Consider the following 25,817-nt stretch of genomic DNA (forward strand, 5'->3'; position numbering starts at 1 on the left):
AATAAGACAGCTGGTTTAATTACTATTGGAAAATGCTTGTCATTCCTCTGTAGCATCTGGTCCCCACTGGACCCTCATCATTTCCTTCACCTGCTCCCCACACCGACCAAACTGTGCAGCTCTGCAACTGCATACTGGCCCATTCTCACCCTTCTGCCCCCAACCCTCACCTCCTTGTACCCCCAATATGTTTTTCCCAATAAAAAAAATATATTTTTTAAAAAAAAGAAGCACTGCCCTAACCACCTCTCCAGGCCATGGCTTCAATTGTCTTACAGCACACAGTTGACTCAAAGCTTTCTCTCTCTAGCCTTGAACTCACTTCTGAGCTAGACAGCTCACATGATGTATCTAAGTGCCCCATAAGAGATTAAGATCCAGGGAGCTCTGATGGCCTAGTGCCAATAAGCTGCACTGAAATCCCAGAGGAGGGCGGTTCAAATCCACCAGATGCTCTGCTGGAGAAGAAGGGACAATCTCCTCCTGTACCAGTCAGATCTGATTTGATGGTACACACACACACACACACACACACACACACACACAGAGAGATCCAGACCCTCAAACCAAAATCAAAGCCACTGCCATTGAATTGACTCTGACTATTGTGATCCTACAGGACAGAGAACTACCCTATAGTGTTTCCAAGGCTGTAAATCTTGACAGAAGCAGACTGCCATATCTTTCGTCTCTGGAGCAAGCTGGTTAGTATGAACTGCTAATATTTAGGTTAACAGTCCAGTATTTTGATTACTGCACCACCAAGACTTGCTTATGAAAGATATAGGGCCACCTTAAAATCAATACAGCAATCACTCTATAGATCTTTGCATTGGCTTCCTGTGAATGCATGAACACATTACCATGAATCAGGTTCAAGAGGTAAAAAGTTCAAGGTCATGATGTTGGGTGGGCTGATTCTTTTTGGAGGAGGATTAAAAAAAATACTCTGTTCCACTCTTTTCTCCTGTTTTCTGGTGGCTTCAGGCTCCTTGGCTTGTGGCCACATCACTATTTTCTGCCTCCATCCTCACACTGTCTTCTCTCTGTGTGACTCTGTGGCCTTTCCTCTTATTTTTATAAGGACACCGGTCATTGGATTTAGGGTTTACCCTAAATCCAGGATGATCTTATCTCAAGATGAACCCTGAATTCATTTCATCCACAAGGCCTATTTCCAAATGAAGTCACAGTCACAGTTACCAGATGATGACTTTGGGGATCTGGGGGCACACAATTCCACCCACTACACTTTTGATTCCTGTATCCTGATAGTGTTCAATGGTTTCCTTCTCAAGTGAGTTCCCCACCACATAAGCACCCCGGGTGATCTCTTCTCTTCTCAACAGCCCACCCCACCATAATACCTGATTCCCCTCCTCTCCTTTTTCTCTCCAGTGACCCTGGGAGACCACAGCAACAGAACCACATCCCCTAGGGATGTGTCTGGACACTCAGCCTCCCAGGGACAGAAAAAGCAAACTCTAGATTTGGTTTTTCTTAAGATTAAAACCTTTTCTGGATTTCTGCAATTCCACAACAACAAAAACGAGTACCTCTTGTATACCAGGAATGGAATGTGCTAGGTTCTGGGGACACTGACAGTAGTCTTGTCTCTCCCTCACCATCTCTGTCCCCCCTCTGGCTCTCCCTTCCTTTCTTGTTTCTCTTTCCTGCCCAAATAGACTCTTTATTTCACATTTGAAAATATACTCTCCCAATGCATATATTAATATACCTATCGATTTGTGTCTTGCCAGTCATTATCAAGATTTATTTATCTCCACTGCTCCTCATTGATTGAGGAAAGCAGTGTTCTCAGTGGTCAATCAATCCTGGTGTGCTCAATGACAAAGAGTCAATATCTCTTTATTATTTGATTTATGGCCTTAATCATCTTAAACATGATCAGGCAGGGGACAAAGCAGACAGCAGAAGTTGAACAGTGGCCAAGCAAGTGCAGCCGAGTCAGGAATGCATCAAACCTTCAAAGCCCAGGGCCTGGCCTGTTCCTTCAGCTGTGGAAACACTGATCTTCCTCGCCCACTCCCAGCCCACTCACACCACCCTGGAGTTGGCCACAGCAGCAGCGGGAGAGAGTACGACAAGTGCCAGGCTTTCGCTTTGCACCTGCTGCCAAATCACCAAGTCACAAGCCAGGCATATTTTGTGGTTTGGCACGGATGGGGAGACTTTGTCTCCTATGCTCTGGGCGTTGTGACGAGGGGCCGGTCCCTGGAGAAAGTAGTGGGTCAGCGAAAAAGAAGACAACCCTCAATGAGATGGCCTAGGCCAGTGACTGACACAATGGGTTTAAGTTCAGCAGAGGTTGTGAGGATGGCACTGGGCTGGGCAGGGTTTTGTCTGTTGTACACAGGGGCTGAGATGAGTCAGGGCTGATCTGACAGCCCCTATGGCACACCTGGTTCAAATCCACCAGCAGCTCTGTGGGAGAAGGACGGGCAGTCTCCTCGAGGACATGCGATTTACTGCCTCTGAAAACCTGCTGTGGGTTGGATCTGATTTGACAGCAAACAACATGGCTCAGGTCTGTTGTTCAGGGGGACTCTGTGAGTCTTACTCAACTTGACAGCACCTAACAACAGCACCAACAATAAATGCCTTCTCCAGGTCAGACTTTGTCTCCCTTGTGGTAAGAGACCCAGTGATTGAAGGTCCTCACAAATCCATAAAGAGAGCTGGCTGACACAGTGGTCAAGAGCTCAGCAGTTATCCGAAAGGCTAGATATTCAGACTCACCAGTTTCCTTAGGAATATAAGGGCTGTCAATTTGTTCCCTTAAGGATTACAGCTTAGGGTACCCTATGGGGCAGTTCCACTCTGACATTGGATTGGAGTGGGTTAGAATCGCTCATGAGGTATTAGAATGAGGGCTGGACTTAGGCATGGCTGAGAAAGGAAATGGAAAGAGAAGACAGTTTGATAGTGTTCTCGTACCATAGTTGGTCTTGGGTTTGAATCTCACCTCTTCCTAGCTCTATGACCTTGGACCTGTTGCTTTCTTTCTAGGTTTCCATGTCTACAAATAGGGGAGTTGAATGTTTCCTCCTTTGGAGGAAACCACTAAGGTAAAATGGTTCAGAACAGAGAGTCTGGAACCCACACATAGGCTGGTGAGACTCATGGGAGAGAAGGAGCTTGCCATTACAATTTTGCCCCCTCCGTGAAGCTTTCCCATGTTCCTGAGTCGTTGTTTTGGTCACTGACCACCAGCAAGGTTGCAGAGATCATCCCTCTGGCTTCCTGAATCCACGTAAGGGCCTGATATTGCCCACATTTGCCTCCAGAGCTTGAGAGTACAGGTAGCTATTTTTAACTTTGGTAAATAGTGAAAGCTGTTGGGGGGGGGAATTAAAATCTTCATTTCCAAAGGACTGCAAGCTCGCTGTTGCTATCCCCCTGAGGGAATCAACTATTTCCCCAACCTAAGGCATTCAAACCTGTGAGGGCTCCGGCTAATGTCTGATTAGCACCAGCACTAATGTCCACACCAAGCTTGGGGGAGGAAAGCCCATCAGCAGGTCTGCTTTAAGCTCTCAGAAGAAAAGGGAATGCCTGTCATCTAAGTGCCAACCGGGTGGTGTCCTCCACTGGTACAATCCCTAGTGGCTCGTTCCTGCCTTGGGAAGAAAGGTGCACATTCCCCAGCCTGGATCATAAGGTTTAGATTAATTTCAGGTCCCTATTTTCTGCTGGTTTGCACATGCATTGTGCTCACGGCCCTTGTTCTCCCATCTCTGTGCTTTTGCACATTCTATTCCCACTATCAGAAATGCCAACAACCTTCTTGCTTGTCCACCTGGCTAATTCCCCAGTGGGTTCCTTGCCCCACCCCACATGGTCCCACTATAGACCTTCTCATATCATTTAGCAAATAACAAACAACCTGTCTGTCTGTGAGCTCCAAGGGGACAGGGATCACGTCTTCCTCTTCCTATTCTCACCAGCACAGGGCGTCACCCCCAAAACTCCACTCTTACTGAGCCTATTCTGATGCATGGTGGCCCTCCATTGGGTTTCTGAGGCTGTACTTCTTTATGGGAGGAGACTCTCTCCCTTATTTCTCTCCCTCAAAGAGGCTGGTGGATCCAAACTGCTGGGACCTTGCCTATGATGAATGTACAAAATAACCCAAAGCCATTGTACAATGGTACAACCCACTCTGGAAGGCAGTTTAGTGATTTCCTCAAAAAGCTGAACATACGCAAATTGAAAGTGTACATTTTTTTCTTGCTGGTGGGTACAGAGGAATATCTTCAAACCCCCGGAAATTTCAATATTTAGAGAGTGCTTGGATTGTAAGAACTGTGTTTATCACCTTCCTATGGACTTCAACTATGTTAAATGAGAAACGTTTATCGTTTTTGTGAAAAAAAATTTTTTTTTAAATTTTGCATTTTACTTTATGGTAATAAAACATTACAAAAGAGGGAAAAAAAGCTGAACATAGAAATTCCATATGACCCAGCTACTCCATTGCTTGGAATATATCCCAAGAAAATGAGAACTGCAGCTCAAATGGAAACTTGCGCACCAATGTTCACGGAAGCATTATTCACCATCACAAGCACATGGAAACAGCCCAGATGTCCAACCGCAAATGAATGGATTGAGAAGTAGTGGTACATTCATACAATGGAATACTATTCCATTACGCAGGAGCAATGATTTTGTAAATTACTACCTAACTTGGGAGGAACTGGAGAGCATTATGCTGAGTGAACTCACTCAGTCCCACAAGGATAAATACTGTATAGAACCATTATTGTAGAATGAGTATGAGGATCCAAAGGGGGGAGAGGGTGGAAATAGAGGGGTGAGGATGGGGGATGAGGTGTTAATCACAGGGTTGCACAATTTGATGAGCGGGTGGGGTGAAGGAAATGGGAAGGATCTTTTGTGAACAATAACGCACTCAAACTTTGTAAATAAATCAGTGGAAAATTTAAAACCAAAACAAAACTACACAAACCCAAAACCACTCTACTCCCTCATGGTATTATTGTAATTGATCCCACAAAATTGACATCTTCTCTCCCTGTCACACTGACTCTCCCACACCTTGTAGTCATCGCCCAGTTTGTACTCTATTTTACTTCTGCCCCACTCATTTCTCAGTAAATGGAAGGAAATACCATCATTCACTGCTTGCTGCTCCACTCGCCTAGAGGCGCGAGCTGTGATAATGGGGGTGAGAGTATTTTTGGAAATTGTTATTCATTCATACAGTGAGTACTGCAGGAGGAGCTAATGTTTCAGAGGTTGGTTATACAGAGGTGAGTAAACCAGCTGGGAGCTTTGCTCTCCTGAGATTTCTGTTCTAAGTGGGCAGGTGAGGAAAAGAGACTGAACACAAGCAAACAGACCAACAAACAACAAAATATTCACTCTGTTATGGTGATAAGTGTCCTGACGAGTATAAAAGGGAAGGAAGTAATAAGAGGGACTGTGGTGCTCTAGTGGCCTAGTGGTAAGGAATTCCAAAGGCATCTGTTTCAACTTCACCAGCTGCTCCGTGGGGGAAAAGATGGGCACTCTCCTCTCATGCTATTTACTGCCTCTGAAAATCTGCTGGAGGGTCAGCTACTCCGACTTGATGGTACATAACAACAGCAACAACAACAGTGGCAGCAGTTGTTCAACTGGTGGAATCTTTCCCTTCTATGGGGGTGACGGACCTGGGTTTGAATCCTGGACAATGAATTTCACACATGCCCACTACCCATCATGCAAGTGGAGGCTTGCAGATTGCTGTGATGCATGGAGCATCCAGACTAAGATGGACTAGGAAGAAAGACCTGGTGATCTGCTCCCTTAAATCAGCCAATGAAACCTCTACGGCTTATAATGGTTCGATCCCCAGATAACCGTGAGGATGAGGTAAGCCTGGGCAATGTTGTGTCCCATTGTGCATGGAGTTATCATGAGTCAGGGTCGCTGTGAGTCGCCTACGACTCAATGGCACTTAACAACAACAACAGTTGGCCTGGTGGACAGAAAGTGATGCTACCAAGCCAAAGGTGGGTGACTTTAATCCGCGGCTCTCAGGGCTATTTTTAACTGGTTTTGATCAAACATTCTTCTAGGTCGTATAGCCCTGGTCCATTTACTTGCTGTAACTCATGGTTGCTATGAAGCTGAACACCGTGACACTGATGTGTCTAATGCGATAATGGTCGCCCATGGTGGACAGTGTTTGGTGGAGCTCCCTGATTAAAATAAGCTTCGAAGTAGGAGTGACATCCACTTCTCAAATAGCTTGCCTCCGGAAACCCTATCCACCTGGAGAAAGGATGAAAATGATACAAGTATTCAGGTCTTTCGTTCATGGGGCCATTATGAGTCACCTATGACTCGATGGCACTTAAAAATGACAACATCACCACAAAGAAGACAGTTTACAGGGGGAAGAAGCGGGCGGTGGGGACAACTTACACATACTCTATCTCAGGCCACCCAAAGCTGGAACAGCTCAGTCCTCAAGTGACCCTCCTCTCTTCCTTGGCTGACCTCACTCACGACCATAGAATCAAGCACCACTGCTACCTGGTGTCTCATACATGTGTGCTTCTGGCTGAAACCTTCTATCTGAGCTTGAGATCGGTACATTCAGTTCCTGCCCTGACATTTCTTCCTGAGTGAACCCTAGAGGCATTAAGTAACTGGACAAGGGACAAGCTGGGACACAAAACCAAGCCATCGGACTACAGTCATCATCGCCTCATCTCATTAGATAGTATGACAAACATGAGACACCAGCTGTTAGCAGCACCAATGACGCTTTTACTTCTAATGGGGACTTTCACTACTAATTGCTGCCATAGTTACTATTTATATTGTAATACTATCATTATTGTCAAGCACCTCCAGTAAGAGGCGCCTTTACATGAAAAAAAGAAAAGGAGCCTTGGTGGAGCACTGTGTAAAAGACCAGGCAACTGAAAGGTCAGCAGTTCAAATCCACTCACTGCTCTGAGGGAGAAAGATGAGCAATCTACTTCCATAAAGATTTATCGCTTTAGAAACACGATGGAGGGTCACTATGAGTTAGAACTGACTTGAGGGCAGTGGGACTGGCATCTGGTTTTACATATTGGATCTTCCATTCTTATCACTATCTTTCAAGAGCAACAAATGTCCTCATCTTGTGGGGCAGAAATCTGAGTGAAGAGCTTTGCAACAGACCCGGGTTCAAAACGTCAATATCCCATACAAATATTGTTTAGTGAAAAAGTGGATGGGTCACTTAATTGGAAGGAAAGAATGTTATGTTCATACGCACATGTTTGTATGTGTGCTACAGAGCTGGGCCCTGTCCATCAAACCCCCTTCCGGTTTCTCCAGGAACACAGCTATTTCCCAGCTTTCCTTGCAAGTGGGTGTGGCTGACGTCCTGGTGCTGCCCAATGGCACGCCAGGGGAGTGATGTATGTGGATCACGTGATGAACTGCCTATATGTGCCCCTTTATGCTCCATCCCAGCTAGCAGTAGAGGACTCCTAGCTTGAACCCCTCAATTTATGGAGAAAAGGTGCTCAGCATCCCAGAATACCCAGATTGGACTGTTACATGAGTGAGATTTAAGTTCCTATTGTGTTAAGCCACTTCTTACAGTAGCTATTATGTTGATGAGTACCATGTTGCAATAGGTTATACAGTCCAAGAAAAATGTCTGGAAGGATATACACCAAGACTCGAATGCGATTCTCTCTGCCTTGAGGCACCGTGGGTGAACCTGACACTCTTCCTTTAATGCATATGCCATTTCTGTATCAGGCCTGTGATCACTGGTTAAATGAGACTCACAGGTTCTTTTCTGAGGGAGAGTAGAGATCGCACCAGTAACTTTAGAGTCACTGAGGTTTGAGGCAAGTGGTGGCTGGTAAAGGGGTCTTTGACCCAGAGTGTCCTCCCCTGGCCATCAGCTCTTTCACCAATGGGCATATGCAGTATCCACGAGATGATGTTAATAATAATGATGATAACGAGGCAGTCCATTTATAGACCTTCCTTCACAAAAAGTCCCAGGGCGCTTCACATCTCAGCACAATTAAAGGCAGCCACAGACAAAAAACCTTTTCAGCTGTGTTTTAGAACGGGAAACGATTCAGCTTTCTGCACATAAAAGGAAGCCGATTCCAACTGCTGAGGGGGGACTGAATCTTCATGTACTCAGACCCCTCAAACTCTCGTATGTTATATTTAGGACAATCAAACTGGCTGAGGTTTTTGAAAAAAAGAAGAAGTCAGGAAGCCCACAAGTACAGCGTGAAGTAGAAAAAGCAAGTCAAGATCTAGTCCAGGCATGAGAAGCCTGAGTCGTGCAAGGCAGCCAGCTGGGGCCACTTGCCTGTCACATACAGCAGCTTGGTGCTGTTCAGTTTGAAAGCATGGAAAACAAGCCCTGATTTGGACTTGAAGATAAATAATCTATTAAATAGCTGCTTATATTTACCAACTTGAAGATGCTGGCAAATGAGGCCCCATGGGACTTCGTTATTTCTACTCCCTGGAGATGCTGACAGCTTGAAGTCACCGCACGCAGGCTGTGCAGTCAACTTCACAAGGCTGAGAGGACGGTGCAGACCTCTGTGCCCCAAGCCTGTTTCTCAAAGAGTAGAGTTCTAGAAAAATCTTCAGGGGTGACGACGGACACTTACGGGCTATATGACCTTTGTGAGTTGTTAATAGTCATGAAATTGGTCTTTTGCCAGGAAAAAAAGAGAATGTGTTTAGGTGTCTATAAGAGAGGAAGAGTGTGAGAAAGAGAATGAAGAGTGAGAAAAACAGAGAAGAGATGTGTGAAAGTGAAGGTGTATATGAGAAGAGAATGTGTGTGTGTGAGAGAGAGAGAGAGAGAGAGAGAGACTGACTGACTCTCTACTGGTCCCTGCAAAAAGGAAGTTACAGGACATTATATATAATCACTATTAGTTGGCACTGACTTGATGGCCATTGGCTTTATGAGGAGCACTGGTGGTCCCATGGGTAAAGTATTTGGCTAGTAATTCCAACCCACAATCTACTTCTCGGGAGTGAGGCAAGGCAGTCTGCTTCTGTAGAGATTTAAAGCCTTGGAAACTATGGGGCAATTCTATTCTGTTCTACAGGGTTCCTATGGGTCAGAATTGACTCAACAGCAACAGGAGTTTTTTGGTTTGTTTTTACAGAGAAACAGTTCTAATAAGCCAGTGCTTCTTAAAGTGTGGTATGCGCCTATGCCATGGATCTTAATAAGGACACAGGTGCTGGCATGTTGGAACAGGATGGGATCTATGGATCCTAGTGGTTCTAGTAGGACCACAGACTGAGAACCACTATGACAGCTGAGAAGATGACCCATTGTTCTTGCCTTGCACAAGGCAAATATTCAAAATACACATGGGCTCACTTCCAGGTTTTTATGGTTATTCATCTGTGACTCTGCAAGGGCTTCCTCGGGTCTTTGACTTTGACTTCAGTTTCCCTAAGTGTAAATGGCCACAGGGATACACCAGAGATGCTCACTCTGCTTGCTGAAGGCTGGAGGAGTCTGCTGTTTCTTTGGCTCATAATTTGGAATCCGCATTCACCCTGCCCCTCAACCAGGGTGAAATTTCCAGCAGCTCTGCCACTCTTGGCTTTGGTGAAAGGAGCACATAATGGAAACAAAGGGTTCCCATGTTCTTCACAGAAAGAACACTCTCTGGTGGCATAGTCTGCAGGGAGTTGTGCTTCTAATCCAAAGCAGTGTCACTCTGGTGGTTTGAATCCACCAGCTGCTCCACAGGGAAAAGGTGGACAATCCCTTATCATGTGATTTGCAGCCTCTGAAAGCCCACTGGAGTTGGTTCACACTCAACACCAATGAGTTTCAAGGTTTTGTGTTTTGTTTCTTTTAATAGAAAGAAGAAGTCTTGATAGCATAATGGCCTAAGCATTGGGCTACTAATAAAAAAGTTAATGGTTCAAACCCTCCAGGCATTCCAAAGTGGAAAGGTAATCTACTTTGACAGGCCCACAGCCTAGGAAATCATACTGTGCATCCTGACTCTGTCCTACAGGGTCTCCAAGTTGGAACAGATTTGGTGGCAGTGGGTGTGGTTCTGATGGAGGGAGCACTGGAGGAAGCTAACAAGGGCATGGTGACACTGGGGATACTGTTATCTGAGAAGAACAGGGCAGTTCTGCACTCACTGGAGCCCTTCACAGCTCCCATCCTTGCAGTAACTAAGAACCCCACCTGGACTTTCATCTGGTTCAGGTCTCACCCACTGTCAAAGCAGCAAATGGTCCTGATATCACATGCATCCTGGTCCTGATATCACATGCATCCTGGTCTGGCCAAGGGCAGCTGATGGTGGGGTGGGGAAGCAGCCAGGCTTCTGCCAAGGTCACTGGCTCCCTGACCATGATGGGAAGGGAGGGCAGATGAGGTGGGTACTTCCTTCAACTGTTGTTGCTTCTGTAGCTATCACAACTCTCTCTTCTGAGCTGTGCCCTTCTCTGGAAGCTCCCCCAATTCCTCTACTCCACAATGCTCTTGCAGACCATGGTCTGCAGTGGTGGATTTTTGGCAAGTGGCTTGCCATGTTTTTCTTCTGGAGCAACTCTGGGTAGACTTGAACCTCCAACCTTCTGATCAGAAGCTGAGCCTGTGAAATGTTTGCACTATCCAGGGAGTGCATAATCTATGGTTAGGTCTAGAGAATAACAACAAGGGCCCTTATAAAGAGGGAGGCAGATGAGGTTTGAACAAAGAAGGTGGCAATGTTACACTGAACTGTGTCCCCTGAAAATATGTGTCAACTTGGCTAGGCCATGATTCTCAGGAATTCTCATGGTTCTCTTACATTTTGTGATCTGATACAATCATCCTATGTGTTGTAAAGCCTGTCTTTTATGATGCTAATTAGGTAGGATTAATAGCAGCTCTGTTAACACGTTGCCACACACTTTTAAATTGACGACTATGTTTAAAAACACATTTTTTTCACTATAGCCATCATTTGCAGCAACATGTTAACAGGGCAGGCTGCAATCTGCAAGATTAGCTTTTGTCTTGAGGCAATCTGTTTTGAGGTACAAAAGAAACCAAACAATTGAGCAGACACTAGAGAAACCTTGGCACCTTCAAGAAAGAAGAGCCAGGAACAGAGCACATCATATGAATCCAGGTCCCTGTGCTGAGAAACTCCTAGGACCAGTGGAGGATTGACATCAAATACATGAAGCTTTCCAACGTCTATGGGTACTGAAAAGAGGAAAGGACCTTCTTCCTAAATTATAAGCCAATAGAGAGACAGAATGCCTTCCCCTGGAACTAGTGCCATGAATTCAGACTTCTAGCTCCCTAACCTTCAAGAGAATACATTTCTGATTGTTAAAGTCACCACTTGGTATTCTGTTACAGTAGCACTACGTGACCTCGGAAGCAAGATGTTGTGCTGTTGACTCTGAGGACAGAGGAAGGGACCATCGGCCATGAAATGATGAAATGCAAAGAGTGAAGCTTGACACACTGGGAGAAGCCAGATGATGGAGTTTCAGTTTGAGCCCCCAGGAAGGGAACACAGCCTTGTTGCCAATTTGATTTCAGCCAAGAGACAGACCCACTTCAGACTTCTGCATTTGGTCATCAAGTCTGTGCCCTGTGTTCCAGCATCTGGTGGAAGCTATACATGTAGCATCCAAGAGTCTGTATTTCAGTGACACACCCCACTCAAGATTCTCCCCAGGAGCTTCTGATACAGGTGGCCTAGGCAGAGCAGACTTGAGAAAGCACTGCTTGCTCCAAAACTGCCCCAGTCAGCATCTCAAGCACAGCCCACTCTCAGAGAATCAGGGAACTGGAGACGCTGCAGACATAGCAACCCATCTGCTCATTTCACAGACAGCACAACTGAGGCTCAGCAAGGCAGGAGAGAGACAGCTGCTTTCATCTAACTCTATTTTTATTGGCTTTCAGATTCCACTTGGAGTTTTTAAATGAGCAATGGTGCAGGCTGCTGATAGCTTTGCAATAATCACCTAATAAGCCAATCATGAGACAATTTAGCAATTCTGCTAATTGCATTTGGGGATCTAGCAATTGGGTAACTCGCTAGTTATTACTCATTACCAAGAGCCATACATATTGCATGACAAGGAAGCTAATCTTAGAAATACTTGTTAACTTCAATGATAATGACTAAGTAATTGGGTAGCACGCACCATTGTGAAGTTCTGCGGAGTATGCCAGGTAATTATCTAGTCTTATGTTCCCCGTAAAATAATCCAGGGTCCCAAAATTGGGCCAGTTGGTTGGCTTTTGTCCAACCATCGACCTCGGCCATCCAATGGGGAGCATGCAGATGATTAATCAAATTACTCAAATATTTGGTTTCAAACACTACGTACAGAGGAGAAAATGTGGATGGTCAACAAGTGGACGCTGCTGAGTGTGGGGGTGGCGGGCAGGGAGCCCCTCCTGAAGAGAAATATATAACTACATAATCATAGGGAATAAATGCCACTTGTTTGAGGCTCATCTGGACTCCTCCAGGCTTCACGCGAAATACCAAAACACTTCAGAGACCAATTACACATCCCACAGTTGCACGGTCTTTATGTTGGTGCCAGGAGAAGGCGGCATTGTTTGTGCAATCTGTAGGCGGTGATGGTGGTTGGGGAGGGGGCTGGCAGTTTGGGGCACAATGGAGAAGGGCTGCCAGTGCAGCTGCCTGAGGGCTGAGTGGCACATTTCCATCAGGACCACTCTTCTCGAGGACGGCTGCTAACAGCATCTGTTTACACCCAATTAGTCCCCCCCTCGGGGAAGGGGGTGAGGAAGACAGGGAGACCAGGTGAGAGACCAGGGAGGTGGGAGGCCCTCAGAAAGATTCTGAAATGTCTCCAACTGTATTGTAGTTACTTGCCATTGAGTAGGTTCCTCAACCCATGGCAACCTCATGCACAATGGAATGAAACACTGCCTCGGCTTATACTGTTCCAGCGAGTGGTTGAGGATTAGATCACTGTGACCCCCAAGGTGTCACTGGCTGATTCTGGGAAGGGGATCACCAGGCCTTTCTTCCTAGTCTGTCTTAGTCTAGAAACTCTGCTGAAATCTGTTCAGCATCACAACAACATGGAAACTCCAACTGAGAGACAAGTGGTAGCCACACATAAGAGCATCTCCCAGGAGCTGAACCTGGGTTACCCGCAGAGAAGGTGAGAATTCTATCATTGAACCACCACTGCTTCCCTCCCCGCCGCCCCCCACCATGGTTATAGGGTTTACTGGGGATGTCAACAGGCTACAACTCAGGTTAGCAGCAAGATACAATCCCTCAGCCCAGAGAGCTTCTCAGAATACAATCCCTGATGCAGGAATCTCTGGCCCCAAAGAATGCACACTCTGCGTTCTCTGCTTCCTCTTCTTTTCTGGTGGTGAGACTTCCACTTCTGCCACTGGATATGCTCAATTTAATGGTGAGACTAGCAATGCTTCAACTGTTAATTCATGGTGGTGTTGCTGTGTAATGTTGAGTCAGAACTGACCCATAGGAGACCTCCAGCAGGTTTTCAGAGTCTGTAAATCCCATAAAAGGAGTCTGTTCATCTTTATTCCACAGAGCAGCTGGTGGATTCAAATTGCATGTCGTTGGTTTGGGAAGTGCAATTCCTTACCACTAGGCCATGAGAGCTCACTCTCTTGAATTTAGGGATACAATAAGGAAAATTTGCCAAAAGGTGAAATCTGATCACAGAGAATGTTGGGATAAGCTACAGGTCAGATCTGTGGGAGGAAGAGCAGTGCTAGAGAAAAAAACTGCCACCACACCTGCTGAGAGAAGAGGACAGACTGGGGGAGAAAGAAGAAAAGAAGTTAAGGGTCTCCCTATAGTAGACTAGGGAAATAGCACCAGTTTTCCATGCCCTGCATCTTTGTTCTTGCAATATAACACCGTAAATCCTCCCACCAAAAGGTAGAGTCCATCTCTCCACTTACACCTACAATCCAGGTTGGAACCCTGAGTGACACACATAGTTAATGTGCTTAGTTTTTAAATGAAAAGTTGGAGGTTTGAGGCTACTTGGAAGAAAGTTCTGGAAACCTACTGAAACCCTAGCCAGTGAACGCTAAGGAACTCAGTTCTACTCTGAGAAAGAGGGGACTGTGCTGAATCACGAGCAACTGGGTCCCATGGCTTGCTCTGGCCAGCATAACACCACGAGAGGCTGAAAAACACATATACATCAGGACTAGATCTGTTGCTGTAGTTGGAACTCTGAGACAACCAGGGAATGAGCTTGAGCTAACCTGCTGGAGTATGACAGGGCCAAGGGCTCACAGCTGACCATGTGTCCCTTCCAGCAGATGTAAAGGATGCTCTCAGCTGACCTGGAACTGACCACAGACACGCCAGAAGAGCTGTCCAGAGAATGGAGGGAACGCACCAAGTCTGGGGGTAGTTTGTCACTCAGCAACAGTTGACTGATGCACTCCCATAATCAGAACAGCTCAATCCCTGAATGTTATCAGCCAAGTTGAGGGCCACCTCTGTCCTGTGCAGAGTAACTTAACCCTGGCTTACAGAAACTGAATGACCATCTGTGATCGGATCACCAAACCTGGATCCACAAGCACTTATTATTCTTCACATGGATGCTAGTCAACCCACCAACTGCATCATTAGTGGTGAAAGACAACAGCATGTCTTCTATTAGCAACTCCTCTTTAAGTTTGTCGTATCGTGGTGGCTTGTGCGTTACTATGATGCTGTAAGCTGTAACATCAGTACAAGAACATATTTCAGGCAAAGCTTTCAGACTAAGGTAGAGTAGGAAGAAAGGTCTGGTGATTGCTTTATCTTAGCCAATGAAAACTCTATGAATCACAGCAGAATATTGTCTAGGTTGAAAGATACCCAAAATAGACAGTGGACACAACCATGAACTTGAGCAGAGCAAAGATCATGATGATGGTACAGGATCAGGCAACATTCTGATGTGCAAGAGGTCACCATACGTTGACACTTACATCAGACAAATGGACTCAAATAGGCTTTTTAGCAATCGAGAACAGGTCAAAGGCATATCTGCCATTTCTTGAACCCACAGCTCCTCCTAATGTACCTGCTAAGAGGTGAGTCTTGTGTATTTGGGATCACATTGCCTGACTAGGAGGATAAGGTTCCTAATTGACCCTTGGCCTCTCAAGCCATACCAAGAACATCACCATCCCCTTAATGCAATAGGGAGCAAACCTCTGAGTTTGAGATTATACCAAAGTATTAACCTAACTCTTCCAATGAAACAAAGGGGATTTATATTTTCAAAGCCCCAAGTTCTTGGGTGAGGTTAGAATGAGCCCAAGAAAGTCACTATTATCTGACATTTAAAAAATGTTAGCTCTTTCTAAACAACCCCTCTTCACCCACAGGCTAACAGCCCTGAGCATTTATAATAACTGTAAATCCCTGCAAAGGTGGCCTAGCAGCAAGAAGCTGCACTGCAATCCTGAAGGCACACAGTTTGAGGTCACCAGCTGCTCCATAGGAGAAAGATGGGCAATCTCCTTCTATCCAATTAACTGCCTCTAAAAACCCACCAGAGAGGCAGCTACGGGTTGGTTCTGACTCGACAGTAAACAACAACAAACTTTAATGACTATTAAAATGTCATTTCAGGATGATACTCATCAGGATCTTAGTCGGCAACTATAGTCTGCAGGACAAACCTGGCCCGCCACTTGTTTCTGTAAATAAAGTTTTATTGGCACAGAGCAACACTAATTTCTTATATATATTCACAGCATTTTTCATGTAATGAGCAGAGTTGAGTTGTTGCATAAAGACCACATGACAAAAAGGCGACAACAGCTACCACTGGACGTATTTTAAGGGGGGATAAACTTGCCACCCTTGAACTTGGGACAGTAAAGGCATGAGATTCAACTTTTCTGACTCCCCAAGGCTTGTTTAGGGGAGAATTTTAGCACTGCAAGTATTTTCTGAAGTTGTAACCCTTCAAGCTGGTGAATGGAAGTCCACTAACCACCTGCAGCACAGCCTTATGACTCCGCCTGTGGGGACACCGCCCCCAGCTCCTGGCCCCTGCCCAGGGAGGACTGACCTGGTGATGATGGCGAGGTGGGGTGGGCTCATGCAGGCTCCCATGAAGAGGACCACATTCTCATGCCGCGTCTGCCGGTAGGCCATCACCTCCCGCTTGAAGGCCTTCAGCTGGTCCTCGTTGTCCCTCTCAATGTCTATCAGCCGGATGGCGACCTCCCCATGCCAGCGGCCGTGGTACACCTGCCCGAAGCGGCCCTTTCCGATGAGCTCGCCGATCTCCAGCTGCTCAAAGGGGATGTCCCACTCCTGGAGGAAGATGCTGGTCTGGCTGGCCTTGCGAGGGAAGCTCCGGGCCGAGAGGAGGGACAGGTTCATCTCCTCGAAGTCATCCTCCGACTCCTCGGCCTCCTCGTGGCCTTCGTTCTGCAGCCAGAGCAGGGAGAGGTCAGAGCTGCGCATGCCCCTGCCCGGCCTGCACCAGGTCCTGCAGGGCCCAGTGCATCAATGGGTCTGGGCACTCCTCTAGGTGCATGGTGGCTGGTATACACACACTCTCCTTTCCCACTCCAGGCAGCTCTTGCTTAGAATCCTCCAGGGAAGAATCTAAAAAGAACATCTCTCTCTAGTGCTTGCTAAGGGGAAACAGAATCACAGAGAGGGGCTAGAGGGACCACCTACTCTGGTTTGCTGGAACTATTCCCAGTCTTAGGGAGCTCTGGTGAAATTCCTCAGTGTGAGGAATTGTGCTGCCAACACAAAGGTAAATGGTTCGAAATCACCAGCTGTTCTAAGGAAGAGAGATGGGCAATCTTCTCTGGTGCAATTTACTGCCTCTGAAACCCCATTGGAGGGTCAGTTAAGAGTCAATTCTGAGTTGATGGTACATGACAGTAACATTCCCAGTTTCAGCACCTAATTAATGCCTACATCTAGGAAGCGCCCTGCAGTCCCAGGACAACCAGGCAGGTGGGCCGCCTAGGAGGACCCTTGCTCCAGGTCTAGGTCACACAGCCAGGAGCTAGGACTCAATTTGAGATCTCTCAGCTCCTAACAGCTCACGTCCTTCCTACTTAACGTGACTGGCTTTACCTTCTACTCTGTGCGTGTGACAGATTAAAATAAACCAGGGGTCATCTAACTGAGTCCAACCCCTGACGACCCCCTACAGGTCAGAACAGAACTGTGCCCACAGAGGTGAGTCACCATGCCTTCCTTCGGTGGTGCCATTGGGTAGATTTTAACCGCCAACCTTGTGGTCAGCAGTGAGTGAGCTAATCATTTATACCACCCACAGATTCTCTGTGATAAAGACAACGGGCTAACATATAGGCACAGGCCCGCATCTGCATATAATGTGTCACTGTCCTCAACAGAAAAGGCCTTGGTGTCCCCCAGACAAGCTGGGACTAGTGAGTCAGAAGCTGGAAGAGGCAACTTACTGTCAGCACTCACTAAGCAGTGAGAGAAGGGGGAGGACGTTTGAGGGTGAGGCCACCGTGGTCACAGCTGTTGGCCACAAGGAAATCTCTGACTCCGGACAAGCCCACTCACACCAGAATGGAACACCGCTGTCCGGTCCTGCTCCATCCCCATGACTGGTGGCAGAGCAAACCTCATGATCCACAGGGTGTTCACTGGCTGATTTTCCAGAATTAGACCTGTGCCAGGTCTTTCTTCCTAGTCTATCTTAGTGCAGATGCTCCGCTGGGACCTGCTGATTTGGACAAGCCTCAAATGACAGAAGGGTGGTAGCTGTGCATTGGCTGGGACTCACACCCGGCTCCTCCGCACGGATGGAGGGGGGAATTCTACCCCTGAACCACACTGCCCCCAGGTGAGGCTAATAGAATGGACTTCACAGTCAGAGAAGCTGGATCTGGCCTCTGTGTGACTGCTGGTTAAGGCACCTCACTTCACTGAGCCTCCCTTTCTTTCCATGTAAAGTGGGGGTAATTAAACTTGCCTCTGCAGGTGGTTTGAGGCTTGAAAAAGAGCATAGTCTATATAACTCTTTGCACACACCTGATCACCCCTATCAACCCACCCCTCCTAATTTCTGAGCTAATTCAGAATCTTGGGCTCCACCCAGACATACAGAGTCAGAATCTCAGCAACCGAGGGCCTGGAATCTGCATCATTCTCCCACATGCCTGTGAGATTCCAGTAAGTTGGGTCTGACAACCACTTATAATTGAGCTCTTAGAGGACACACTTTCCCAGCCTGGTGTTTGGGGGTGCCTGCCTCTGAGGTCCTTTTGCTGAAGTAGGAGAACAGCAGTGGCCAAGCCATGGAGGATGCCCAGAGGCCTCGGGACGAGCAAGAGCACCTCCGAAAAGGTGGCCTGTTGGATGGGTGTAGGTTCTACCCGAGCTAACACACCTGAACAAGGTATCTCCATCCACACGCTGGGGAGAAATGACATAAGTAACACTAGCTCCCCCCAGAATCACTTCCAACCACCACTTAGCACCAGAAAAGGCCATGATGTGATCCAGGAATCCAGTCTCTCTCCCTTCCCCTCTGGAGGATGCACTGACAGAGATGAGGGGACAGGACACCTAATTTGTCCCCTCTGACAGGTGGACAGAGCCTGGGAGCATCTGCAATCTGTGGCTAAGCCTGGTTTCCCTAAAGCCCTCTCTCCCCTTATATTTTTTAGCGGCAGTGAGGTACGACCCCCTCTCATTCTGCTCTGAGCTGATTTTCCAACTAAGAATGCAAATCTCTTGCCAACTTCCACACAACCAGCTTTTCCGTGATGCACACCATGCCACGGCCCATTAGGCTCAGCTCTGGGAGGGGCTGGCGCTTGTTAATTGTCCCTGAGTTGGGACATTCATCAAATGGGGCCTCTATCCCCCCTCCACCCCAACTACCCCCAGGCACCAAATGGCTCTGGTGTGTTCAGGGCACCTGGGAAAAGTTTCATCACCACCCTCAGGTCCTCACCTCTGAGGTCGGTTCCACTTCAATTTGAAGTAATGGATTTCCTTCCAAGCTTTAAAGAAAGAAAAACAAACGTGACGCCGGGGTGAAAAGTTCCTGTACCCAGTTTAACCAGGGATGAGAACTCGAAAATGCACAGTTCCCACCATTACCTCACTTTCCACAATCGTGTCTTCAACAACCTACAGCCTGCCACAGAGCAGAATTCAAGAACAACACAGTGGGTAGATTTTTCTGAGCTGCCTGGGACTCCTTTTTCATTACTGCTTCTGTGATTCCCGCTTTTGTAAAGTGGCCTGACTGCCTTGGGTAGAAGAGGTATTAGAACCTCTAGGTGTTTGCGTGGGAGGATTCAACGGGTCCGCTAAGGTTGACTTGAATCAGAATCTCTCATTTGTTTGTCTACTCATTCATGAATTCAACTGGAATGATGTTCCAGGAACAGTGCTAGGTCCTTGGGAGGGACACTGAGGGGAGACTGGCATGGCTCCCAGTTATAGCACATATCTACTGGGAGGAATGGCAGTAAGGATGGAGGTACTGGACACACAGGGTAAAGAGACTAGGGTCAAAAGCAAGAGGATGAAGGAACGGAGTGTGGGGGAAGTTCCCAGGAGAGCTTCGCTGATGCGTTTTGGCAAGTTCACAGGGTATGAGTTGCCCTGGCCCATCTCTCTGACTCAGGAGGTGTAGGATGAGGATGAAGAGGAAGGATGAGTTGGGGCTGCTCTGGACCAGGAGATGCAAGGTGTGCAGTGTGATAAGTGTGTGAATGCATGTGCTAGTGAGTGTGTGTCTATGCATGTGAACATGGTGCAGAGTCAGTGTGTCCGTGTGTGGGTACCAAGTACATGACAAAGACTGGTGGATATTATGGGCTGTGGTCTGCAGAGGCTGTGCATATAAGAGACAGGGGCATACTTCCAGGGGTACTGGGGACCATGGTATATATTGATGGTACTATTGGATATGTATTAGGGGTATGAGGAGTGTGCTAAAGAGGATGGCATGAGATCGGGCTGTGAGGTACAGCATGTTTGGGTGTGTTTTTAGAGAATGGGACATAAGTGTGTTTGTAGGAGGTATCAGTGGGGGCACAGTCACTGGGCCGTTGAAGGCATGGAAGGCTGGGAGTGGTGAGAGGAGGCAGTCACAACAAACAACAATGGCACCCTCCTCCCCACTTCTCCAGCAGACTCAGCAGATTCTCTTTGACTCCCCCAATTTGAGGATCTTTCTTATTCCAAGTCTCCCCAAACACTGATAGGAGAGTCTCTGGGCCAGAAAGGGACACTCTGAAAGGCTGCAAAGGCTGAAAGAAGGGGAAAGCAGGGTGGGTCTGCCATCATATTAACCCATCATGTGTGGTTACGAGACAGAAGGAGCACACTGAAGCGGCTGGGGACTTGGTGAACTGGGGACACTCGGGTGGGGAAATGCAGACAAAACTCCTCCTTGAGCCCCACAACAAGACCACCTTGCCTCATCTCTGCATCAAGACCTGGCTGCAGCAGCTGGGGCCGTGAAATGATTTCCCTTTTGCTAAGTTGTGGTTCCCTCCCCCCATGCACACTAAGCCGATGGCAGGTGGTGATTGACTCAGTTTCTTGCTAGCACTTTCCGATGCTCAGTTAATAACTTGGTGCTCGCCTTGCACAAATTGTGAGATTGGTTTATGCACCGCTGAGAGATGATCCGGAGCTAGAAGTCGGTGCAATATCCCACAACAAATTGCTGTTGCTTTGATGGAAGCGATGTACCAGTTGGGTCTTTAACTAAAGTCCCTAACGTGGGTCAGGAGGGATGGGGCAGCCGGAGAAGCCAGGAGGAAAATCAAGCAGGTAAAAATGGAAGCTGGAAACCAATCAAATTCAGACTAGGTCCCAGGGTGCCCTAGACTTTGTCACAACCAAAGCAGCTCAGCTGAGGAAGGCAATTTCATGCCAACTTTGTAGTAACAACAGAGCCCTGGAAAGTGAGTCTGAATCCTAAGGAGCCCCCATGCAAAGATGCCCGCTGCAGTGTTGTTTGTGAGTGTGAACTGTGGGAAGCATAGAGATCCAGCAAGAGGAACTCTAAAGGAAAGAATCCTGCACCAGTATGTTGTCTTAGAATCACTGGAAACAAGGTTTGTCAACAATGTACAACAGTATGGGGAAAATGCCGTTTTATAACAGAAGGGGTTAAAAAGCAGGATGGAAACTGCACAAACTGTAAGTCACAATGCATAACGTATAAACGGGAAGAAGATGCATCAAAAGGCTCAGTGGTAGAACGAGCGAGAAGTTTCTCTTTCTTTTATTTTTGAACCACAAATCCTAACATTCTAAAATGAACGTAATCCATTTTATAAGAATACAGACAAGGAGTCATTAAACGTTTGTTTGTTTTTTTTTCCTCGAAAAGGCCAGATAGTAAATATCTTCAGCTTTGTAGGCCACACGGCTGCTGCTGCAACTACTCTGATGTTGCAGCACCCACATTCCATATGCTAAAAAAATGTGCATAGCTGTGTGCCAATAAAACTTTATTTGTAACAACACATAGCAGGCTGGGTTTGTCCCACAGGCTGCAGCACACTGATCCCACATGATCCTAAATTACGCTTTTCTTAAGGAGGGGAACAATTTGAATGACTAGTTGTCTTTCTGATCCTAAGAGGGCCTGGGACAATGCTTTGGCGCTGGAAGCTACACGGCAGGCCCAAGAAAAACAAGGCAGAGTTGATTCTGGCGGCCCGTGTTCTGACCTTTGTCTTTAAGCCTGAGCTGGGATTCTCCCTCTCTCTCTCTGCCTGTGCCCCTGTCTCTCTGTCCTCATGCTTCTCTAGCCCCTTCTCACTCCATCAATTCCAAGAAGAGGACAAAAAAGGTGCAGAACCAGAGCCCACAGAAGCGGCAGGGCCTGGGACCTTGGGCCGTGGGAAGGTCTCTGCTCCACTTACATTGTATTCGAGGTCACTGGATGCAGGATGACCTGAGGTGCCCGGGTTGGTGTCTCTGGCACTGGTACTACATCTGAAAATCAGAGACGGGACAGTGAGGATCCAAATATGGCGGCCAGGCCACCCCATAAGGTCGGGTTCCTGGAAGAGGGTGGCAGCAGGTAGCCTTTACCATGGGGCGGGGGGTTGGGGGGCTCTTGGAGCTAGCCAATGCTTTTTTTCCCTTCTGTGGCCACCTAGACTTTGTCTTCTCAGATGCACCAGTGTTGTTGGGGACTAAGGGGTTGCCAAGCCCCCCAGGCCTAGGCTGAATCCATCTGCTCGGTCACCAATCCCTCTCCTCCCCTGAGCCCCTCTGGGATGATGAGGCAGCTTAGTCTCATGTTTCTCTGTCCCAGATCAAGCCCCTCTGGCCACCTTGCCTCCCTCACAGGGCCCTCCTGCCCCTGAGCCCCCGTCAGAGGCTCCTTCACTGAGCCCTTGGGACCTCCCACCCTCTCTTTCTCCATTTACACATGGAAGCTCTGCCCAGGTCAGGAATTCCACCAATACCCCTTTGACCTCATCTGTCCCAAAGGCATTCCCCTCCACTCTCCTTCAGGAACTCTCGCTCACCTCAGGCGGCCGGCTGAGAAGAGGCTGTCTCCAGCTCCCACAACTCACCTGGGAAGATGAACTGCTGCTTGTACTTGTAGTAGTGGGGTGCTTGGAAAAAAAAGAAAACATCAAGTGAGTGTCACCCACGCACTGTAATCATTCAAGCTCTGCTCGGATTCATGGCTTTCCACACATCTGCAGATGTCTCAAATTATGAGGGGCTGAGAACAAGAGCCCTAAACAGTGAGGCCAACTCACCTTCTTGACACTCCATCCTTCCTGAAAACAGAGCATCTTGACTCAGTTCCTGTCCCACAGCTCATCTCTCCAAAGAGCCCACGCTAGACTGTCACCAAGACACGACACAAACTTCTGGAACAAACTAGCCTTGAGCTTATTCACCAACCTATCAGGACCCTCAGCCAGTGTTTACTGGATGGAGACACGGCCATGTGGGGTCTCTGTGAGTCAAAATGAACTCAACTACAGTTAACAGCAGCAAGTATGCGTTGGGTGTTGGCTTTGACCTCAGGGATACAATGGTGAATCAGACAACCCTCCATGTGCCCTAGTGGACAACTTGTGGTATAAATGAGAAAACAGTAAACAGACAGGCAATCATGGTAAATACTATGGAAAAGCAACTTTAAAGAGCATTGTGGAGGAACCTACTTACACACAGTAGCCAAGGACTACGCATTCCTGCTTGTACCCTTTTTGATCCTTAGGTAACTCTTCTATTTGTTTCAAAGTGATTTCAGGAGATTCTAGTATTTTATAAGGAGCCCCAGTGGAGCAGTGAATAAATGTTGGAAGGCTAACGGAAAGGCTAACAGTTCAAATCTACCACCTGCTCAGCTTGAGAAAGATGACAGAATCTGCCTCAGACACTCTATGGGGTGGTTACACTTCATCCTGTGAGTTGGACTCAACTCAAAAGGGGGAGGTTTAATTAGATTTTTTTTTCTTTTCTGTTGTATTATGTCACACCAGGAGCTCTAGTGAGGTAGGCTGCAGAGAGCTGTGCTGCTTGCTAACCCAAATGTGGCTACCTGGTTCGAATCCACCAGCTTCTCCAAGGGACTTTACTTTCTCCAAATACCTGATAGAGAGTCAGCTATTAAAGTCAATTTTGACTTGATGACAATGCATTTTTGGGTCTGAGGTTTTGTTGTTGTTGTTTTCATAAATAAGATGACAGATAATCTTCACTTACACCAACCTCAAGATACCCCAAACAGACAGAATCCACACAGATGCATTTTTCTCATGGATTCTGGAAAAGAGCACTCTGACGGGAAGCGCTCATCCCAAGTTACAGAGCTGGTATAACTCTAGAAGAAAACACCCTTCCTGTGACTCTAGAGGCCTGCCTGTGTTAGGCAACCTCGGCTTGGTTTGTCATTACACAGAGCCATGCCGTTTGTCAGCAAGAGACTAAAATTAACAAAGGAAAACTACCCCGGGGTTACCAGGAGGCTTAGCTGCTCCTTCCCACCCCAGCCCTGACTGTGATGGGGGATTCCAGGCTGGCAGGAAAGGCTGGCTGGCTGGTACACTTCAAAGAAGGAGGGGCTGGACGTCTGAAGGGGTAGGTATCACATGGTGGGACACAGCAAATGCCTCCCTGCTCCTCAACCCTCCTTGTGCTCATTTCTGATGACTGAAAGGGATACAAGAGGTCTGAGGAGGAGGAGGAGGGTGATGTTGAAGGTACCGTTTTTTCCTGACTCTGGACACCAGAGAGAAGTGCTCCAGGAGGCAGCTGAGGGACTCAGGCGGGTGCTCAGGGAAACCACATGGCTCCTGGCTCTCTGGCAGTAAAGAGGCCTCAGCTGCAGGGAGCTTGAGGGCGCTGGGAGGGGAGAGAGGCAAGCAGACAACCATGGGGCACCTCTACTCCTGTGTGCCCACTCCCACCCCAAGGCCTCTGCCCATGGCAGCCCGAGAGGGCTTTGGGATTTTCAAATTATTCAGAACCATCCACTCATTGCAGCCATAAACAAGGGCTGAGTACTTGCTACACAACAGCCCAAACTGTTTGCCCAGGGAATTCTGATCCCAGGATGAAACAGCCATGCACAGTCAAACATGGCAGCCAACTTTGCTGCTCTGGAAGCGTGTTGCTTCCTGGAGCCCTGAGCCTGTCCTCTCCCCTGAAGGCTTTAGGGACACAATCCAGGACATGGGCTTATTGACAGGAGAGGAGCACACACCCAGGACAGTGACATTCATCACATCTTTGAGTGGGGCACAGCTGTCTGTTCCTACTCAGGTCAAAATGCCACCACCAACAGATTTGGTTGCTACGCAACATGTGGGCTGTCCTTGTTTACCATGGCAATGACTGGGCCATTTTGAACTGGTTTACAGCCCTGATTTAATCAAGCCAGCTAAGCCACTGCTTCCCATTGCATCTTCAATGAAACTGCAATTTCTGCCATAACTGACCAAGCCTTATGGGGCTTCACCCCCTGGGTCTGCTCAGCCTGTGACACTATCCTTTGTTTACAGCACTTGGGCTGTGGGAGCCCTTCTTTCATTTCCTCTGATGGCCTAAGTCCCCACCCATTCCGGGCCCTCTGCTGGACAGCTCCGCCATCAGCATGCCCAGCTCTGACCCTCAGCCTCCCTCTGCCATCACCTGCTACCCTGGCATCACTGTTCTCTTCCTTCATAGTATTTTCCCACAAGCTAGAATCTACAAGCATATTTATTCAGTAACACCCCCCTCCCCGAGTCTCCCACTAAGCTTTAAACACCAAGAAACAGGGACAGTGAAACAGGGATAAGAGACCCTTATGGTCTAATCCTTGGAATTTGGGAATCTGTGATCCTATGTGGAAAAGGAATTTAGCAGTTGTGACTGAGCCAAGAATCTTAAAATAAGGAGATTATCCTCCTCGATTATCTGAGTTGTTGTGTACCACTGAATAAGAACCGACCCACGGCTGACCCTCCAGCAGGTTTTCAGAGGCAGTAAACTGCACAGGAGGAGATGGCCCTTCCTCCTCTCTCAGAGAGGCTGGTGGTTTTGAACCATGTGCCTTTTAGGATTGCAGTGAAGCTTCTTACCACTAGGCCACTAGAGCTTGCTGAATCATCTAAGAGGCCCATGTAATCACAAGGGCCCTTAGGGGAGGAGGGTCAGAGAGAGATTTGCAGGTGTTACACTACTGGCTGTGAAGATTAAAGGTGCCATGAGCACTCTTTGGAGTACAGACTGGTTCTAGAGAAGGCACAAGAGGATTCTCTCCTCCAGCTGCCC

General features: G+C 47.5%; 1 protein-coding gene across 1 annotated transcript in view; it reads right to left on the reverse strand.

The window, feature by feature from the left end:
- The window catches only part of KSR2 (kinase suppressor of ras 2), a 425,537-nt gene that overhangs the window by 43,879 nt on the left and 355,841 nt on the right, over positions 1-25,817 (reverse strand). The window contains exons 12-15 of the mRNA XM_006890405.1: positions 22,616-22,657; positions 21,953-22,025; positions 19,012-19,060; positions 16,120-16,484 (exon numbers count right to left, since the gene is read on the reverse strand). Coding sequence (XP_006890467.1) covers positions 16,120-16,484; positions 19,012-19,060; positions 21,953-22,025; positions 22,616-22,657 — 529 coding nt within the window. The remainder of the gene's footprint in view (positions 1-16,119; positions 16,485-19,011; positions 19,061-21,952; positions 22,026-22,615; positions 22,658-25,817) is intronic.

The sequence above is a fragment of the Elephantulus edwardii genome, unplaced genomic scaffold (assembly GCF_000299155.1).
Source record: "Elephantulus edwardii isolate Elephantulus edwardi_28Jun2011 unplaced genomic scaffold, EleEdw1.0 scaffold00089, whole genome shotgun sequence".
Classification (NCBI taxonomy): domain Eukaryota; kingdom Metazoa; phylum Chordata; class Mammalia; order Macroscelidea; family Macroscelididae; genus Elephantulus; species Elephantulus edwardii.